Here is a 21,565-nt window from a genome sequence, read left to right as displayed (position 1 = left end):
GGCTTTATACACTTCAAAACGTTGACCGTTTTCACTTTATTTACAATATGACATTAAAATCTCGAGACCTCAGTTATTAAGGCGCGTCGTTGACATGCGAAAGTCACTTGAACAAAAACACGTAATCGAATCACGAACCAATCATTAAGCGACACGTACTCTGTTGTCAGACATTTGTATTTCTAAGTTCAGGAGAGGAACCACCCCGTTTGCTTCGCAAGTGGCATAAAATTGTCTCAAATTTTTCTGTTAAACGCTCCTCCATTTCTACCAGCCTTGTTTCTATGTTATCAATTCGTTGCTCAAGAAGTTTCATTTCCGTCCCGTGATTGCAGTGAATTTGAGCACAAGTTAAATGTGAGTTTAACGGAAGGGAGAGTGTTATGGATCGAGGGCATTAGGGTGTGGATTCTTGGTTCGCTTCCACCTGCGGACGTGCGGGAGTGTAAATCAATTGCTGACGAAGCATTGTGGTCCTGTGGTATTCGGCCATTAACGATGAATGTTGGTGAACCTGTTCGTTCGAGCTTGTCGACTCCTTGACGTGACGAGAATGTTGACCGGGCGTTAGACAGTTTCCGGGAGCCTGGGTTCGCTTCTTCTGGAAATAACATGATTTCGTCTTCCTACAAAAACAAAAAAAAAAAACAAAGAGCTTAATTCGTACAGGTATTTCAGGCCCGTCATATATCTTCTGTTTTAGAGAGTTAAGTAAAACTACCTCTTAGACACGTCAAACAAAATAAAATAAAAAAAAAAAACCAACCAACACAAAGAAACCGAAAACATACACGGGTTACAAACGAGACTACTCACCCAAGAAAGCACTCTGGCTTGGAAACAGCCCTTTTAACACCATCTATTATACACTAATTATTAACATAAGCTTCTAATTTCTTCTTCAGTAGGCGGCGGGGCATTTTGGAACGTGGGGGCTAAGAAAGTCCCAAAAATACTCGGCAGGTTTTCATATTCGGGAGGAACTTATTCCGTTCAAGCGAACTTTTTTTCTGAAAAAACTTTCTAGACCGAAGATCGAAGATTGTTGTTTCAGAATGTTGTTCGAAGGCCATACAAACGTTTCCGATTATTGTTTGAACTTTTCACAAAATAAACAAAGTTTGCCCTGATCAGTACTTCCATACGAGTTTCGAGAGGGGTTTCAACTCACTCACGGGGGGAGTATCTTGATAAACCAATGTATTTGCGCGGCGCTCGCGATCAGGTTTATCGGCACCATAACCGTTAGGGGCTCGGCCCCCCAAATTATCATTGGGGGGGGGGCTTACAACCCCCCGGCCCTCTTCTCCGCCGTCTATCCATTTTTACCACCTCATTTAGAATCTATTCTACTATATCTCTTTTTAAGTACCCCATTTACTTTAATACATAACATTACAATATATTGCAATATATTACAACTTTTACTACAACTTCATGACATTACACAACCGCATTTACACCTCAATTTTAAAATAATAAACTTACAATATCAATTACGGGGATCGAAAACTGAAAGAAATTACACAATATTAAAGTTCAATACGGTACAAAACTATTCTCGAAACATGTATTCAGTAAGTTACACAGACATAGAGCCATGATAGATTATTAGCACGAATCTTATTTGCGTCTCTTTTACAGTGCGACGCGCCTTACCGTGGCCACCCAACAAACTTTTTACAAATCATCTTGTAAATTTACTTTTTCTCTTTTGTTGATAATCAATGTAACAGTTCCATTTGATCGTTTCAACTTGCAGGGGCGTGTTCGTGAAGATAATAAATTGCGAGCCCACTTGTAAAAAAGTTTGTTGGGTGGCCACGGTAAGGCGCGTCGCACTGTAACTACTTTCTAAACATCTTAAAAATTATAAACAAAAGTTATGGGGGGTTTTTCACAAAACACGTTAATAAAAGAGACACGGTGGCAATTGTAGATTGCATAAAACCACGTGACACGCTACTTCATGATTTTCGTACCTCAACTTCGTGTCCTAGATTGTACGCCAGCTCCAGATGAGTGATGAACTCCTCTCGGAATGATGGATAAGCCTTTAATACTGCAACTAACTCGCACCAGGCCACTGAATGGATCTCACAGTGCGTTTGAACACGGAGACTGGCGTTAGCTTTAGGAATGTACATACTCTGAACTGTGCTGTAATCACAACTTATGACGTCACCCTTACCTGTCAATCAAATAGATCAATACTTCAGCGCCATTTGTTTTATTATTGTAACCGCCAGACAACAAGAGGACATGAACTTCAAATTTTGTTCGCTACCTGTCGAGTTTTCTAATGTATCTCTCGTAAACCGGCCAAATGCAAAGTGGTAATATGAGCACTGGCAGTCAGTCAGCAAACAGAGCAAACGCGATCAACACATTGAACCAAGCAGACCTTGAAGCAGAAACAAGCCGTGCCTGCTAAGCGCGGGAAAACATGAAACCGGCGTCAAGCGCGGGAAAACTTGCAACCGGCGTCAAGCGCGGGAAAACATGCAACTGACGTCAAGCGTGGGAAACATCTAACCAGTGCCAACCGTGGCAAATGGCGGAAAACCGAATGACGACTTGGTTGAAAGAAAATCAAATAAATAATGTTGCTCTTATTCGTTACAAATAAATAAACACGCTTAATTAACAGCTCGCACTGTAGCAACACTCTATATACTAACCTAATGTAAGCATTGTCTCGTCAAATTTAACAACATCAATATTCCCTTTGGCTATGAAATAGAGTCGTTTGACCTCATCTCCTTGTTTAATGATGAAGTGGCCCGGCAGATAATGACGAATCTTAAACCGCAATGCCAAAGCACGCAAACAACCTTCGCTAGCAGTTTTAAATGCTCCACATTCTGTAAATAAATGTCTGTGTAAATGGAGACAGACATCGGCTTGAAGTGACTCAGGAAAACGCTTGAGGACCTAAAGACAAACAAATCAGTTATAAGCTACGTCCAAAACTTTTCTTATTATTTAGGAAGATCTTCTAAGGATTTTCTCTTTGCAAAATCACTCCCAGCAACATGAAAAAAGTATAAAGGTAACGGTCCGAGATATTCCCACGACTTCCCAAATTAACTAATTTTTCCAATTACTCCAATTGAAAGGTCTATCAGACAACTTTTTTTTATCCTGGTATAAAAGATGCAACCCACTCTTTCCCACAGCCAGCCCTTAAGTAAATCAGTTATTGATGTGGTTTTTAACTTTTTTACGTCTGTGAATGAAAATTTAATTAGTCCGTGAACTTTCAAATCTCAGTGAAAGCTATTGGGTACTTTTTACAGACTCGTACCCAGTCGCTTCTCTTGCTTTGGCGGCGCGCGGCATCAGGGAGGACGAACTTTTTGCTTCTGTCCTTCCCATCAACCTCTGACGTGCGAAACGAAAGAGTAACGACTGGGTACGAGTCTGTACTTTATGTATAGAGTTTATTATGCTGTTCAGTAGTAGTAACCTAACGTTGGGGAATGTTAATAAAATTCTAGTGTTTGGCCATTCAGATGAAAGCTATTGGGCAGTACCTTCATCCTACATACTGTTTATTATGCTTTTAAAGCGTTCTAATTTTTTTAGTCTGTTAATACATAAAACCTTTGTGTATGACAATTCAAATGAACGCTATTGAGCAGTACTTTTATATGTATATACATGTATGTACTGTTTATAGTACAGCACATTCAATTAAGATAGCTCTGAATTTTTGGTTCAATTCAGGTCTTTATGGATGAAACCCTTATGTATAACCATTTCAATGCAAGCAACTGTGTAGTACTTTAATGTGTACTATTCACTTTGTTGCACGAGATGGTTTCAACGTTCCATTCAGCTATTGAGCAGTACTCAGTTCATGTGGTGCTGTTTATTATGCTGTACAAGGTGGTTCTAACTTTTTAGTCTATTGGATGAAACTCTAGTGTGTGACCATTCAAATGAAAGCTGTTGAGCAGTTCTTTCGTGTGGTAATTTCATATACATTACATCAATGTTAATTATGCAATCCAACGTGGTTCTAACTTGTATCCTTGTACCATTAGCATGCACATGCACTTTACATACCGTTTCCATGTCAACGCCCTTGGTGTAAGCCCACTCGTGTCTGAAATACTCATCCAGCTCCTCTTTGGTGGCTTTCGGTATTTTGTAAAATTGAACAAAGTCCTCGATAACTCTCAAATCTCGGTGAAAGCGAGAAGTACGCGAGTATAGTCTTTGGATGATAGCAGTTAAATTTCCAAATATGGAGGCGTACATCAGAGCTGAGTAAAGAGAGGAATAACTATTTCAGATTACCAATGTACAGGGCGGTAAAGGGAGGTGGGTCTAGATCGCGTTTCACGCAAAATAAAACGGCCAAATCACGTTTCACGGAAAATGAAAAAAAAAACCATTTCACTAAACAAAAATAAAAGGTGTTAAACTACCTATCGAAGTAGAGTGACCTAAGGCCCGTTTCACGAAAACTTCGGAATTTTTTCGGGCTCACAAAGCCATTTTTAGTTAACTTTATCTTAAAAAGAGAAGTGTATAGGCCTGAACCTTTGTATAAAGAGAACCTCTATTCATACTGAAAATATCATGGAATAAAACAGCTAAGATTTGATATTTTGCTATGGTTTTCCGTGTGCGAAAACTTTTTAAGGGATCTTCAAGAAACGGGCGCCTGCTGCCCAAAATGCCAAAAATGGACTTACCTCCAATTATCATCACACAAACTGAAAATATTTTCTCAGCGTCAGTATTTGGGGAAACGTTTCCAAACCCAACGCTTGTGAGACTACTAAGTGTGAAGTATAGAGCGGTAATGTAGCGAGTTTGAATATCAGGTCCTGTGGAATTACTTTCAAGGTCCAAGTTTTTCTTGAGTTCTTGTATCCATCCCATTTCATTCATATTCTCTGAATAGCCAATCCCGTGCCAGATACAAGCCAGCCAATGAGCGATAAGAGTAAACAGACCCGTAAGTAAGATCACCACCGCTGTCCCGTATTCTGAGTAGCGGTCCAGTTTTCGCGCCACTCGCACCAGGCGCAGCAGACGCGCGGTCTTAAGAAGTCCAAATAAGGTTGTGGCCTGGATTAAAGTAAAATAAATTGTTTACATTAGTTACCTGCACAACAAATGAAAACAAAACCACCTTTTTAAGGTGTTTTTTTTTATAAATTGTCGCTTTTCCAACATACAACTAAGACGCTTTCATTTTTGTCTGTCTAAGGGAAGTTTTTGTCTTTGGCTGGAAAGGAATTCCAGTGCAATAAATACTTCAGAAAACAAAAAGGGGCGAAAAGCAAGTCGCGAACATTAGCCGTGTGCGCAGAGACCTATCAACTTCTGTTTTGTGTTACAAACTTTTACCCTAGGCTCAAAGTAGAACTTTTCAAGATTTTTTAGCACCATAATTTAATTTTGCTACTTTACTGCAATAACCTGATATTAGTGGAAAAATCGTCGATTTAGAGATGTTGCACAAACTGTCTGAATAGCAATGAATATCGCGCCATGGTTTTAGTTTCTTTACACATTTATTTGTTACCACAAGCCTTTTCCTTATGCACTAAAATTTCAGCTATCTTATGAAATTAAAAAAATGCTTTCAGTTTTTCGCCTTAGAATCTACTCTACGAGAATAACTAAACTACTCGCCGGTTTTCCAGCCATTTAAATTTGACGCGAAATGTCGCAATTTGTACCCATCCTTATAAATGGCGGGAAAAATTTTATGGCGCCATTTTTATGGACCCTACGAGTGTAGACCACGGAAAAATGTGATCGATTTTGTTTTATACAATAACACGCAAAATTTGTCCGCGAATACTATTTGAAAAACAGTTTTAAATCGCACGCGCGTACTGACAGCTTGTAAGATCGCATTTTAAAGCCGGCTATGTGTGGGAAAAATTTCGTCCCAAATGTTCCATCTGACGTTTCACAACTAGCCTGATTCTGTTTTTCTTTTTTTGGAAAAGTCGCGACAATGTTTCAAGTTTTCTGTCGCGTTACAGGCTACGCCACTTTCATGTTCTATGTCGACCATAACTTTCAACCAATGAGCGCACGAGATTCTCTCCGTTATTGTTTTATAATTTAATTGTTAAATATTTTTCTGAATGGAATTAATTAAAACAACTTACCGAATCAACTTGAGGTGTGATCATAAACTCGAAGGGTATAGCTGCGACAAAATCCACCACAAACCAAGACTTTGAATAATGCAGAGCTATTTGCTTGGGATTGCTTATCACTTCATCTGAGTTCACTTTGACAAAAGTTGTCCTAAAATTGATTATAATGTCAACAATAAACATGGAGTCCACCCAAAGGTTGAAGATAAGTAACGGAGTAACTCGAATGAAATTCCACCCTACGTAGTCCTCGACTTTCTCTTTTTCTTTCTGTAACGGCATTAAAAACGCCACGGAGTAAGGAATTTCTATCGCTGTAAATATAACAAGAACAAGTACGATCCAGTCCCACACGGCCTTGAAGAGTGAGTCATGTCGGATGGTACATGCGTGGAGAGGGGCATTGGGCCGAGAATTTGAACTTGAACTGAGTGACATCACCTGGAAATGAAACACAACAAAAATATAAGTGTTAGATTATATCACGTGATCTGCAAAAGAAAGTGGTTGCCATTTTACCAGAAAAGTTCCCAACCTCAAGCGTCAAGGTTTTCACGGTGTTAAAATCTAGGACTGATGGCCATGTTGGATTTAATTTTGACGTCCGAAATATCCTCAATGTCGTATAACCCAGCATTTAAACCGCTTATTTAATACCCGACTAAGACAGCTTAGAGGGCCAATAACTAACATAAGAATGCTTTATTGCCGGTCCAATTCTTCAAATATTCGACCGGGTAAAGTTTCTGCAGTTTAATCATAACGTCGTGCAATAAATCTCTTATTAACCAAGCGTGCTTGGGACCGTATTGGAAAGATGTCGCTCCCTCAGTCTTTTCTGTGGGAGGCCAGCTGCTGTGCTGATCCATTTTGTCAAGGGCCAGGGTGGATATTTTTCGAGTACGGCCCACGCGCTTGGTTAATAAGATACATATTTACCTCTCTCAGTTCTTCCTACTTTGACGCTTGATATCGTTTTCCTTATATTTATAGTACTTTTATTTCGCTTCTTGGAACATGCTAGATATAGAATCATCCAGAAAAACTAACGCATATTGTATGCCATCTTCCTTTAAGTCTGTTTAACTTTTAATTTTAATAGTCATTGATAACTGAAAGTCATCTAATTGTTAAGGGACATTTTCAGCACGCGCGCTTTTGAACATTGAAGTTCAACTAAACAAACTGACCTGTTATCGCTTAAGCTCCCTTTCACTCCCAAAAGTTTTGTTTTTAAAGGAAAAATATTGAAAATTTTGCAAAAAGAAAAAGAAAAACAAACGGCACTAAACGCATGAAATTACAAGTAGCTTTTACAAAACTGCTTGCACACTAGGGTTTCACCCAGAGACTTAATTAAACAAATTTAATTCAGGTTTCATTGGCTGTAAGAGTGAAAGGCTTTTACTGATAAAGTGTACATTTATTTGACAGTAAATTGAATATTTCGTGCAGTCAGTTCTATGGCGTTCTGTGAAGCGACATCGAGTTGGTTCTGTGAAATTATTAAACACTGAATAAAGTGGTTTCGGAACCTGAGAGAAAAACGCACCGATCGTGAAATTTGAACTTACGATCCATAAACTTGAAAAGTGGGTCGTTCTAGTCACCCCCCGGGGTTCATCTTCATGTTAATTCTAAATTGTTTTGGTCTTAAATTGCCTGAATTGCCCTTGCCGGGTCCGGTCTTTTTGTAACAAAATATCTTATAAAGCTTTAGATTTCCTGCGTTTAATTCATTAAATGGCGATAAAAATAATAAAAAAATCTTTCGGAAGCAGTCCGAGTTAATCGCTCCTAGAACATCGACATTTTTCGATTTCGCCGGAAAGTTCATGGATTTTCTTTTCGAAGCCATTGAGTAAATTTACTGAAAAAATAACAAGAAATGTAAGATATATGGAATGTTAAGTCCAAATAATCTTGAAGTGAATGGTTGAATATAAAAAAAGTATTAAAGCGTTGATAAAATTGGCGGGTCCGTTTTCCATGCAGAAAGTGTCTTCTTCGACCCCAAAAAACCGAATTTCGCAAAAACAGTGTTTTGAGCATATTCATATCAGTGTTTCACTTTTCGTTTCTGTAGCCGATCTCAAATTGTTTGGGAGATGCAAATTCACAATAACGATAAATGCAGCTGGCGTAACCCAAAAACACCAAGTATATTTCACCTGTTTCTTGAAAATCGCTTCTTTATGGCCCGGCAGCCGAATAAAAAAGACGAATTCACCAAAAAGACAGAACGACTAGAAACCAGTTCAGCGTAGTAATAAGTTTCAAAAATCAAAATAGTCCCAATAGATAATTCTTTTACCTTGTTGCTGCAAGAACGCGGTGACAATGAAATCGTAAACGCCAAATCCGGCAAGCCAAACAGATCAATTGCGGGATATATTACAGGAAGATCAGAGATTGAGCGCAATAATTTTAATATACATTTTTCTCTGACAGTTGGAAAAGCACCCTGGCGGTTGTCGAAAATAAAAAAAAGTGCCCTTGATAAAATCAGTGATAGGGAAAATATCTCATTATTCTAGACAACACAAACCAGAACGAAACCCTCCACACACGATGAATACTTCTCGAGATCGTACAGATAATTACTTATTTACTTTGAAGCATGAAATAAAGCGATATTTTCTAGCGACGCCTTCAGAAAAAGCAATTCTTTATTCGAAAATCGGGTAAATATTTCATGTTTTCCCTCAAATGACAAAGAAAATAGTTTAGATTTTGGTAATAACGCAAAGTTTTCAATCATAAACTTTCCGCCCCTACCAGCTTCAACAAGCACGGGGTTTATTAAACGATGTCTTAAAATATTCATAGTTTGCTTTTCAACTACGAAATGCAATAACAAAATCCAGCCTAAGAAAATAATGTTCGGCGCCTATAAACGAAATATTCCTCAAGACATATTGCTTTAGCATTCGACAATAGGGTTCTGTTTGAAAGTGTACATATAACGGAAACGCTTTCAAGTAAAAAAAAAAAACATTTTTTTCAAAATGGAAATTCTGCAAAGTGCACGCTCTGCGTGGTTCCGCTGGAATGTAAAGAGATCATAAAAATTCCTTGAAAGCAAATACATCTCTGTCGGGAGACTAATGAAATGTCGAGAGAGTCGCTTTTAATGCTGCTTCGTTTATCTTTTGATCTGCATCATAAAATTAGTCCCGATAGCCGAGTTAAGTTATTTCTTACTAAATGATTCACGTCTGTTTTCAAATTCTATAATCTAGTCAAAAAACAGTGCCGAAATTTTGCCATAATTCAAATTTCGTAGACAATAAACTTGAGACTTGTCGCGAAAATCAAATAATGCGCACAGTAACGTGAAAAGTTCATTTCCCAAGTTTGGCCTGTGCCGTACGAGCGTGAAATAATAATTCACTTACCAGCCCTTTAATACCCAATTGCGGCGCGAAAGAAGCATTGCGGAGACCTAACAGCCGACGAGAGGCCGACATGTTTTCGACCTCGCTTTATAATTCACGATTTGATTTTGAGCTTTGAATCGCTCGCCTGCTAGGAGGCCATTTTGCATTTGTTGTAACATATTATCTTTCAAACGACCAGGATGTTGTCGCGTCGCCTCCGTTTGTGACGTCATCCTGAAACGAAATTCACTTCGCGCATTTTTCGTCGCAAGCGTGAGCGAAGAACACGGCGTTAGCAGAGACGAATTGTGTTTCCGCCGGCATGCAACGAGACAACAACGCGAGATTCCGGCCTTCAGCAAGTTAATAAGAAAAATTCAATGTTTAGACTGTGTGCGGTTCAAAGGGGCTGACCACAGAAGCCGGAACTAAAAGACTATTCGAAGTTTATTCATTTCGAATCGAATTTCCAATTTATTACTTAAAGTCGCATTGGTACGCGCGTAAAGATCTTGTTTTTCTGGTTCAAAACACCAGCCAAGCAGATCAGAAGTGCGGCTTAATAATTTTATTCTTCAATTAAGTCTAAAAATGCAAATGACTGCAAAAGGCAGGTGGATTTTAATTTCCATTTGGCCAATTTCAATCGCTTTTATGGCACTCGCCGGCTCGCAGCCCTGACAGTTTGAACAATTGTTGAGTTGATAATAGCTCCATTTTGAGCGATAAAATTCTGTGTGGATGACTCGCCGGCTTAAAGGACTTAGCACTGTAAACAATAGGACGCCTAATATTAGGTGCTTAAGCTAGACACAAACTGCGCTAGGCAACTCGGTAGAGAATTTATTAAGGCACTTTGGCCTCTCTTGATTACGTTTATATATTATTTTACAAAAAAGGCAACTTTGTATCCGCGTAATAAGCTTCGGCTGATCAAATATATATATTTTTTTACATGTAATATAACATCACTTTGGATGGAGCGGCTAGAATTCAAATAATGTTCGAGGAGCAAAATCAGGTGAATTATTTCTCCGAAACATTTAAACATTTTTAATATTTAACTTTTTGCGTTGCTGAATGCTTGATCATTTAGCCAGGGTTAAAAAGTGTTTTAAAAATGTTTTGGCAGGGTTTTAGCAGTCATAAAATAGCTACACATCAGTCACAGTTTTTAAGTGCCGCCGTGTAAACATGGCGTAGTAGCCAACGGAGAATCTAACACAAGTAACTACATATAAAGCAAGGACCGGATGAAGAAATATAAAACGTAATTTGATCGTATAGCGCATGTCTAATGTGCATATTGCTAATTTGTTCAGCTTATATACTTTCACGGATAGATCCTGCACTAAATAAAAAAATCTGTCCCAAACCAAGAGGAAATAAGTGGATTTATTTCTCCCCTAATTTTCTGTTACTCAAACTTACAGCTGTAAACTTTGTGTTGTGGTCGGGAGGTTTACTGAACATGTTTGTCTTTTTCCAGTGTCTCTGCTCCCCGTTGATTAGTCTATTTGTTCAGTTTGTAGTGTTGTCGTCTAAAAGTTACTGTACTCTTAATGATTAAGTTAGAAATATTCTTTGACGCTTCAATATATTATTTAGTTTTAATTTAACTTTTAATTTTAATATGGTTTTAACTTGGACTTGTTTATATATAGCTTTGTCCACTTACAAATTCATCTCATGAACGACATTTACTGACTCCTAGCCTTTAACTGATAATAAAAGAGAAATAAATGGATAATGTTCAGTGATAAAATCTTCCACATTTTAAGGTTTTTTAAGGTTAAAAATTAACAATTATCCTGCTCAATCTTACGGAATATCGCCTGATACTTTGCCAACGAGGCCGTAGGCTGAGTTGGCTAAAAACAGACGATATTCCAAATGATTGAGCAGGATAATTATTTTATTATTCAACAAATTGTCCACGAAAAATATTTTACAGCTAAAAATGCTGTGGTTGGGCAGCGCTTTGCAAGACTTCAGACTTGGCAACTTACATATATGGCGATCTCTCAGGATGGATAAAAGTTGCTTAGAATTCAAAAAGTTGCTCGAAATAAGAAAAGTTGCCGACAAACTTGTCGACGGGAGTTGTGCGTTCATTGGTTAAAGAAGAATAAATATAATTCGAAAAGCAAAATTGTTGGGTTGATTATTTTTTCTTGGTTTTATATATAGCCACTAATTGCCTTTTAATTTCAATTAGGCAAGCCAAAATATTTAAAGTCATCAATTACAAAATTACGTAAAAGGTCGGCTAAAACGTCATTACCAAATTCTTTTCATTCAAACATGTCACCAGGATGTTTCGACGTCGAAAATTATAAATACAATATCGAGCGATATGAAGTAAAACAGTGGATATTAAAGTGGTTTGTTATTTTTCTATATAGATATACGTGAAAAAGTTCAATGTTCGATAAAGTTTCAGTGTTTTTTCTGGTTGTAGGTTCTTTTGATGCACGCCGGATTCGTTCAGTTGGGACCGTACACTGATGTAAATCTTCTTCCTTTGATTGAACAATCGACCACTTGAGTTTAAATTGCGCTATCATCGCTACCCTTATTTGCCTGTTTAATTCAAATTATAAAGAATGGCTAGGCCAAATAAAACCTTAGGAAAGTATGTAAGCATTGTTTCTGGGCAATAAATGACATAAGTGGCGAGAAATGTGCGATGAACCATCATATACTGTATTTAGAAGTCAACCAAGAAGCATATACTGGTATGCGAGCGTTTTATATCTACCGGAAACGAGAGAAACGACAAGACCCTTAGAAAACTATAATTGAAAATAATGTAAACCAAGTTGTGAACTTACGTAGAAAGCGGTGACTTCTTCTGCGTATGTTTGTGTACGGCAATAGATGTATCATTCCACCGCCAACGAAATGATTACAGAAGTTGTTGTTAACCCGAGAAGTGCTCTCAGCAAGAAAATGTTTTGGGGTCAAATTTGGAATTCAAATGACGTGGTTGTCATAAGTGATTAAAAATTGATTATTCAATTAATCATCAAAATGCTGAATTGATTTGAAGTGACGCCATATTGCGTAAAATATTGTCTTGCTGACCTTTATCTGCCAACAAAATGACAGAATAAGCCCAAGGTGACAATAAGAGAAATTGGTGGGCAAAGAAGTCGTATTAATTTTGTGTTGCGTTACATGGAATTATTCAACCTTTGGAACGTTTCCAGTGTTGCTTCAGCTCATTCGATAACAGTAATTTAGTGGTCTGTAATTCTTTCTTCATTTATTGAATAAATAGTTGAAATAGTGAAAAATCAACCAAGATGGGACATCGTTATCTTGGTATTTTTTTTTATTTTTTATTTTTTTATTTTTTTTTATCTTTTTTTTTTTTTTAATATCTTTATTGCCATTTTAACATTGTACAAATGTTACAGTGTAAGAAAAAAAAAGAGCAGACGTAAGTTACAATTAAGTTACGTAGTTTATAAACTGTTACAATTTACATATGAAAATAAAGGTACAGGTACATAGGAAAATAAAGTAAATGAAAAAATATAAAATAAATAAACAAGGAAATAAGCTTACATAAAGTCTTTCCACTTTAATTCGAAATTGTTAATAGTTTTATTTCTAACTGCAATATGTTGTAGAGTATCCAATCTGTTTTTTAGAAAAGGAGGAAAGCCGTCAAAAGGTACATCATCGCAGTCTTGGGTCGTACAAAAGATATAATACTTAGCTACAAGTGATATGTAATTTAAAATATCTTTTGTTTGTATGGCGTTGTCATGCCAGCCGTAAAGGATATCGCGTTCTGAAAGAGTAATTGTATTTTGTTGTTTTTCGGACCACCACTTTTGAAATGCAGTCCAGAAATTAGAAATTTTTGGACATCGGTAGAGTAGATGAGGCAATGTTTGCGGCTGCGTTTTACATAAATGACAAGTTTCAGAGTCGCATAAATTCATACGAAAAAGCGAATACCTGGTAGGAAGTATATTATGGATGATTTTATATTGAAAGATTTGAAGCTTTGTTTCGATCGTAATTGCAAAAGGGAAGTTGTAAACATTTTTTAGGCTTTCTTGGGAGAAACCATACCGTAGAAGTCTTTGTTCAGCAGTTGGAGGTTGGAAGTAATGATCCGTAATAGCTGCATAAACAGAACGGGTGTTAATAATATTGCGTAAAGGGGATTCTTGCGACGCATTTTCGTTTTCAAATTGGTCTTTTGCTGCTTTGATTTCGCATCTCCAGCTTGGTGGAATTGCGTTTATTAGACCATAATAAGTTGTGAACGGGATTTTCAGCTGAAAAGTTTGTTGAAATGTGGTATGCGATAAGAAACTAAAATCATCATCAAGCAAGTCGCTAATAAAGGTAATGCCGCTTTGGTGCCATTGTTTTAAATAGATCATGTGTTTGTTTATTAAGATGTTTTTATTATTCCATATAATTTCATTTTGCCGTTTAATATTGTCTTCTGAGATAATATGTTTGTTTTCCTGCCAATGCTTTAATATCACTTGGTAAAAGGGTGGTGCATTGTTTAGATCAAGTTGCCTTGAATTGTATCTGCAGTTTAATAGGAAAGAAAGGCCGCCATGTTGCCTAAAGAAATGTTCAATGAGAATTTTCCAGGAGGAGGAAGAGTTTTGGTGTATCCTGTTAATCCATGAGATTTTTAAAGCGGTTTCCATTACCTTAAAGTCAATCATTTTTAGGCCGCCTTTGTTTTTTTGTCCTATGACTGTAGTTTTCTTTATTTTGGGAGGTTTACCTTCCCAAATAAAATTAAAAATCATGTTGTTGATCGTGTCAGGCAAGTCCTTTGGTAAACTGAGGTTAGAGCTGTTGAAAATTAATTTGGATAAGGCTAGAGTTTTAACGATATTTATTCTGCCAATTAAAGTCAGTTTCCTATTTTTCCAAATATTCAAAACTTTTTCCATACTTCGCAACTTTTCGTCGAAGTTAAGCTTATCCGCTTTTGTGGTGTCGTAGGAAAAGAAGACGCCTAAAGCGCAGATCGGGTCGACGGGCCATTTAAAATTGAAAGGTGTATCACATCTATTTTTCCATTTGCCGAGCCACATAGCTTCGGTTTTGGTGGAATTGACTTCTAGGCCGGAGACAACCTTAAATTGGTTTAGCAGTTCGAGTAAATGGGGAACAGATTCTGTATCGCTAAGAAAGACTGTGGTGTCATCTGCATACATGGTGGTTTTTATTTCATGGTTTCTTATTGTAATTCCTTTAATAAGATCGTGATTTTTGATGGCTCTTGCGAGAAGATCAAGACCAATAACAAAAAGAAGGCCTGATATTGGACAGCCTTGTCTCACTCCACGAGTTAAAGAAAAGAAGTGAGAAGCGTGACCATTGTTGAGAATACAGCTAGAAATATTTGAATATACAGTCTTGAACCATTGTAGGAAATCGGGCCCAAAGTTAAAGAGTGTGAGAGCCTTCTCCAGGTAGTTCCACTCAATTGTGTCGAAGGCTTTCCGGAAATCGACAAAAACGGCGATGCCAGGCGAATTTTCTTTATCCAAATGGAACATCAAATCTTGGATCAATCTGATATTTTCTCCAATGTATCGCCCTTTCACATAACCGGTTTGGTCGGGATTTATTATTTTAGGTAATACCTTTTCTAAACGATTAGCCAAAACTTTAGTGAGAATTTTGTAATCAACGTTTAAAAGAGATATTGGTCTTAGGTTCTCAAGGATGGTTTTGTCTTTATTTTTTTTGGGAATAAGCGAAATTATACCTCGTCGTTGGGATATCGACAAGGAACCGTTAAGAAAAGCATAATTAAAACTTTCAACAATTAGAGATTTAAGCTCAGGCCAGAAAAATTTTAAAAATTCAGTCGACAGACCATCGGTACCCGGAGTTTTGGCTGCTGCAAATTCTTTGAGTGCTTTGAAAGCCTCATTTTCTGTAATCAAACCTTCACATAGAGCCTGTTCATGGTCCGATAAAGCTGAGATGTTGCTGGGATTAAAGAAAACGCCCTCTTCCGGTTTCTTAACATTTTCCGCGTGTTGCGAGGTATATAGCGATTTATAAAATTTACTTTGTTCTTCTAAAATGTCAAACTGGTTAGTTATGACAGAATCGTTCGGTAGCTTCAGTTTAGAGACTAACTTTCTGGAGTGGTTTCTTTTTTCAAGGTTTAAAAAATATTTGTTGTTGCGTTCTCCTTGTTCATGCCATCTTGCGCGACTCCTGATGATGGTGCCGCGAGTTTTAAGTGCCATTATTTTTTCTAGACGAGCTCGAGTAGAATTAAGTTCACAAATTATTGGCCTGTTGTTTCTATTCTTTTCGGCTTTTGTAAATAATTCGTTGATTTTCTTTTGGAGGAAAACTTCTTCATCTCGTCTTCTTCTTGCTTTGATTTTTGAAAATTTGACAGTAAAACCTCTAATTTCCATTTTGACAAGATCCCATTTTAGGCCTAAGTCTTCAACGTCTCGGTACTTTTCTATGAAGTTTGTTAAGTTTTTGCGCAAGTCAGAAACGTATTGCTTATCTTCAAGAAGGGAAGAGTTAAATTTCCAAAAGCCAGGTCCCTTTTGTTGTTTCAACTCTTCGCTTAATAGATGTAATTGTATCGCAGAATGGTCTGTATTTGGAGCGTACAAAATATCACATTTGATTGTAGTGCTACTAAGCTCTTTCGATATTAGAAAGTAATCTAGGCGACACTGGACCTTAAAAGACTTGTTTCTCCATGTAAATTGTTTTGCAGTCGGATTTAAGGAGCGCCAAATGTCACACAAACTGTAAAGGTGACATAAATTATCGATTTCTTTAATGACGGATTGTTTTTTTGAAGTAGGATTCCCTCCTTCTTTGTCACTTGGTGAAAGAGCGCAGTTAAAATCACCACCAATAATAAATTTCTCTTGCGCGAACTTGCTGAGAGATTTTTGAATCTCCTTAAAAAAGAGAACTTGTTGGTTAGTGTCGTTTGGAGCGTAAACATTGGTTAAAACGATTTGACAATCATCAAGAGTGATCTTTGTGCTAAGAAACCTTCCGTTTTTATCTCGGACTACCTCGTCAATTTGGCAATCTAATTTGGGGTTAAATAGGATCATTACTCCTCTGCTGTGATATGTTCCGTGATTAAAAAGAACTTTTCCGCCCCATTCTGTTTCCCAGATTTTAGCGGTTTCGTTGGAGCTGTACGTTTCCTGAAGAAAGATAACATCCTTATTTTGTTTGTGAAGCCACCTAAAGATGGAGCGTCTTTTTATCGATTTATTTAGCCCTCTTACATTAAGAGAGAGACATTTCAGGTTTAGTGTGAATATTCCAAAGAAAAAGTAACAATGGCATCTTTTGAAGACCAGAAAACATGATGTACCTTTGACAACATTCCTCTTGGGGATTTGTAGATAGGAAAAGTAGGTTGATTCGTCATAGTTGTTGAATGGTTATAAATTTGCAAAGGTGTAAGAAAGAAATTAGCATTTTCAGATGGTATTTGATGAATCTGGTAGAATTTGCATAAGGTGGAAGCAGTATATGATATACAAACAAAACTAAAAAGCCAAAGAACAAAAACATTGAAACAACTATTACCACGAGAAATAATTTTAAGTAAAATAAAATAGGCTCTAAAGGCCTGAACGCAAATTCGGTAATCGGTGTGCGTGTTGGTCATCAAGGAATAATATTTTATAGACAAAATCTAGCGGTGCTCCGCACAGGAAAAAAAGGTCTACTTTTTAAATAGGAACCAAACAAATAAATAAGTAGATAAGTGTTACGAAGGTTCGCTTCGTGAAAGTTAGTACTTACTCGACCGTTGTTTCGTATGTAAAGTCTGTCGCCGAAGCGTTTATATCCGGTGATTCTTCGTCATGTTCCGCGTCTTGATCTTCTTGTTCGGCGTTTAGCCAGCGGGCAGGGATGTTGAAATGAAAGTAGGCTTTTCCGTTGACAATAAGTTTGTCCCCGTTTACATGCGCTTTGTTTCTTGGATCTCTTCTCGCTCTCTTCATAGCCGGGACTAGGACATCTTTTCTCAAATCTTGGACGCGCTTCGGAAGATCTTCTCCGAGATTTACATGAGAGTTTTTGAGGTTTCGTCGTAGCTTCCAGACTTTGTCTCTGTCGGCACGGCATGTGAAGCGGGCAATTAAGGGCCTTGTTCGACCTCTGCTGCGTTTTCCTAAACGGTGAACACCGCAGAACATAACTGACTGTACTTCTGACGGATCCATTTTGAGATCTTTAATGAGAACTTGTTTAACCAACGCTTTGCAGTTTTCCTCCTGTCGCTCGGGTATTTTGTAGAATATCAAATTCCATCTGCGACTATAGATTTCTTGCTTAATTATGTCGTTGTCGTGTGCAGCTTGTTCGCGTTCGCACTCGTTAATGCGTTCGAAAACCTCTTCGTGTTCCCTCTGTGTGAATTGGAGAGACTCTCCAAGCTCTGTTGATGTGGTTTTAATATTCTTAATTTCTTCTTTGGCCAGTATTAATTCTTTCTCCAGATGAGCGATACGTGCCTCGCGGTGTTTCGCCTCCTCCTCAATTTTTGTAACTCTGGTGATGATGCGTTGAAATTCCGACACCGTCAGTTCAACAATGGCGTCGCTGTCTTCGTTGTCTTCAGTTGAGCTCACTCTGAGCCTTTTCTTCTCGCTCTTGTTTTTCTCAGTTTTTGGGTCCACTGGGTCGGGCATGCTTTAACGCAACAAGCCAGCAAATAAAATGGTCGAAAAAGTTGGTAGTTCCTTAGTTAATTTTGAAATAAAGTGCTGATTTTGCGGAGCACTTGATAAAGCGTGTGTTCAGAACCGCGGCATCACGTGATGGTATTTTTAATAATTAGACTATGATCTCAAAGAGATCTAGTGGCAGCCATAAACCACTGCCGTAACTATCAAAGTCATAAATACCCAGAACGATTTTTCTATAATAATTTTCCTGATTGGTCTGTTAAACACAGAATATCGTTAAAACTGACTTTTCGACGGTTTTGGTTTAATTTTAAAACACTTCTTACCAGTGCGCGCGCCACGAGGGCCTGCTATGGACCATTATAGTTTTCTTTGTCATTATTGGCCAAGAGCGATCACGTGGTACAACCTTAGACCAAAATACGAGGCTATCAAAGCTGGTAAAACACAATTTTTATAAATTGTCTACGCATAGTCAGCGTACATTTGTTTAGGCCTAAAGAGGACGATTTCACGTGTTTGAATTTGAGACACTTTGGTGGGAAGTTGTGCGCGCGCATTGCTTTTGACCGATTTGAATTCCGGCCGTGAAAAGAGCGGGAAAGTACGCGTCAACCGAGTTGACGATTGGTTTTGGTTTCACGTTGTCTCGCTCCTGATTGGTTGAAAAAACAGCACGTTGGCTATGATTGATTTAAAATAGAGATGTCACACAAGTTATTTTTAGCGATTTTAAAACATTAATTCGCAAAACTACAGCAAACCCCGGGCAACAAACACGTCATTTTCGAAAGTAGGTTATTCCGCGAAAATCAATAAAGGAAAAAGGAAGCAGTTTGGTTTAGAAATGGGTTGATATTTTTTTGACCAGAAATTAGATTTTTCAGTTCGCTTGTTGTTATCTCAGTTTTCATTCATGATTGCATAATACCCCGCATCGCAATTTCATTTCATTGGACGAGGCGGCAAAATTGTCATATCACACAATTTTTCATTACAAACGATCAGCCTAGAAACATCTTGAAAAAGATATTTCTGCAAAGGCGTGTGGTAGTTTAAAATTATGCGTTGCCCTTAGTTTCATATATACGCTTCAAAAGTGGAACGTGTGGAACTAAAATTAAATGTGTTTGATATCAATATTTGCAAGATAGTTCGAGCTGGTAACAATTTGTAGCCGATGTTATGAATTCAAGGCGGGTTTTCAAAATACTGCCCTTAGCAAAAATAATAGATAACGGTTTAGAAGCCACCATCAAAACACCCACAGTTTTCCTCAAAACTTAATTTTGATATTAAGACTGACCTTATGTTAAGACTTTAATACCGAAGAAAAACAAGAATGATTTTCGACATAATACCGATTGTATTCGAAGAAAAACAGAACGCGCGTCAATTTGATTTCTTTGTGTTAAATGTCCCAAGCATTCTCCAAAAAATATCCCGCTAAGCGAGTCTTTCAGACCATCCACGCTGGATAGCGTGTGACACAATAAAGTCTGTCCGAATATTCGCCACGATATTTGCATTTTCTGAAAAATTGACAAGCAATATTTGAATATTCGTTTAATAAATTGCTTATCGCACGAAAAGAATATATTTCCTTCAAAAGCAAACCGTGGCATGGTTGTTTTTAATTACATTTAATACTGAAGACAAAATTAAAGTTTAGGATTCACGGATCAGTTGAACTGACGTAAAAGCTTCCTAAAAAGATTATTGCTAAAGACACTCCAAATTTATAAACCTGTTCATCGGCTGCATAAAATTAGCTTATAATCGAAGGATAGCGAATTTTATGAGTTGCACCTACAAGAAAATCCCCACGACACACGAATACCTAGTTCTTACTAAAATATAATAAAAGCTGACTAGCATAAGAGAGATAACTTCGAATAGGTGGTTATGAAACAGTGCATAAAAAATAGGTAAAGATCGATACAATTGTTTGTAACGGTGTTAAGTTAAGAAGTGAAGTGAAATAGCAACATGCCACGCTAACCTCAACTTGAACAAGTTTCCAACGCGCCATGTCAGTTCCCAGTCGTTCGCTTTAAATGAGAATTATTTTTCTTTGCTGGTAAGCAAACGCCAGCTCGTTTCGACAGTTTTTTCGTGGACTTCAAAGTCCACGGCCCTAAGGTGCTTTAGGTTGCAATTTGAAAGATCAAAAATTCGTTGTTATCGGAGCGGCCAAGCCATCTGTTTGTGTTGCCCTGTTTTCATCGTCCAATCAGATTGCGGGAGGAGTTGAAACAGATGTTTACTAAAATTAGAGTCATGGGTAAATACTATGAATGAAAACGTTTTGTCGCATTTTAATAAAGACAGGTTTTCATTTCGCGAAGAATTCTTGCCAGAACGATTAGCTCGCTGTCCTAGCTTTTATTTTGACGCACAAATTATTTCAGTAAAACGCCCATAGGTTGAACTTGCCTTTATTGTTTTCGTTCTTTTCTATGCGCGGTTAGAAATTACCGGAATAAATTTTACAGTTGCAGTCGGTAAATGGTCTTGATGAATAGTTTTCGCAAGTGCAACTTATAGTACAAATATAGCCCCAGATTTTCCGTTAACTTAAATTGTACGTTTTGCCGTGAAGGCGTTTTGTTTGTGTGCAATGGCGCAGCACCAAAGCAGACCGTTTTGTTCTGGAAGCAACATTTAACCTGCATATGCATAAAGAACTAAACGAAAAGAAAAAAAAAAGAAACAGGTGTCGATGGGAATATAACTCGTATAATAACCACAAAGCTTTTAAGAACTTTGGCAAGCGTAAAATTAAAAGCGCCTTTTAATTAGACCTTTTTCAATAAACAGGTTGAAAATAAGTACAAAAACCGTTGAAAATGTTCTGTGTAGATTAAAATGTAGATTAAAGCCTGCTTTATTGGAACATCACAAGCATAAGTACGAGCGCAAATATAAGTAACGGGTGCTTACATGTTCGATAAACTTAAATATATGCGAGGGAATATCTTTCATTGACATTTTCCCTTTCCCAGATGAAATACTCTCTAGTTTCGCGGGCGAAAATCGTGCGAATTGCGCGGGAAAATTTTCGCGGGTTAATTTTAGCGATATCATGATCCCAATCGTTACGTAACAAAAACAAAACTGAAAAAAAAATTTACAAAGCTTTTTATCGGTTGGCATCACCTTTTTAATAACACGGGCCAATATTATGTGGTAACACCACAAAATATTGGGTCGTGTCATATAGTAAGTGATGACAACCGATAAAGATAAACCTGAATTAATTCTCACGGGTGCAAATAAATAACGAAAATAAAACCGGCGCAAAATTACAAGGAATTGAGGTGTGCTTTCGCTTGATAGCCTGCACGCGGTA

General features: G+C 37.5%; 1 protein-coding gene across 1 annotated transcript; it reads right to left on the bottom strand.

Moving 5' to 3' along the window:
- Positions 1-2: 2 nt before the first annotated feature.
- LOC144653274 (voltage-gated inwardly rectifying potassium channel KCNH6-like) lies at positions 3-20,396 on the bottom strand. Its single transcript, XM_078513227.1, is given in 8 exon segments — positions 3-367; positions 369-626; positions 1,983-2,191; positions 2,682-2,934; positions 4,072-4,271; positions 4,707-5,085; positions 6,144-6,575; positions 20,216-20,396. Coding segments are annotated over 8 exon segments (1,962 nt in total). The 5' UTR covers positions 20,246-20,396; the 3' UTR covers positions 3-166.
- Positions 20,397-21,565: the final 1,169 nt, after the last annotated feature.

The sequence above is a fragment of the Oculina patagonica genome, chromosome 5 (assembly GCF_052425735.1).
Source record: "Oculina patagonica isolate OP01 chromosome 5, crgOcupat, whole genome shotgun sequence".
Taxonomy (NCBI): domain Eukaryota; kingdom Metazoa; phylum Cnidaria; class Anthozoa; order Scleractinia; family Oculinidae; genus Oculina; species Oculina patagonica.
This window is presented reverse-complemented; position numbering and strand designations above follow the sequence as displayed.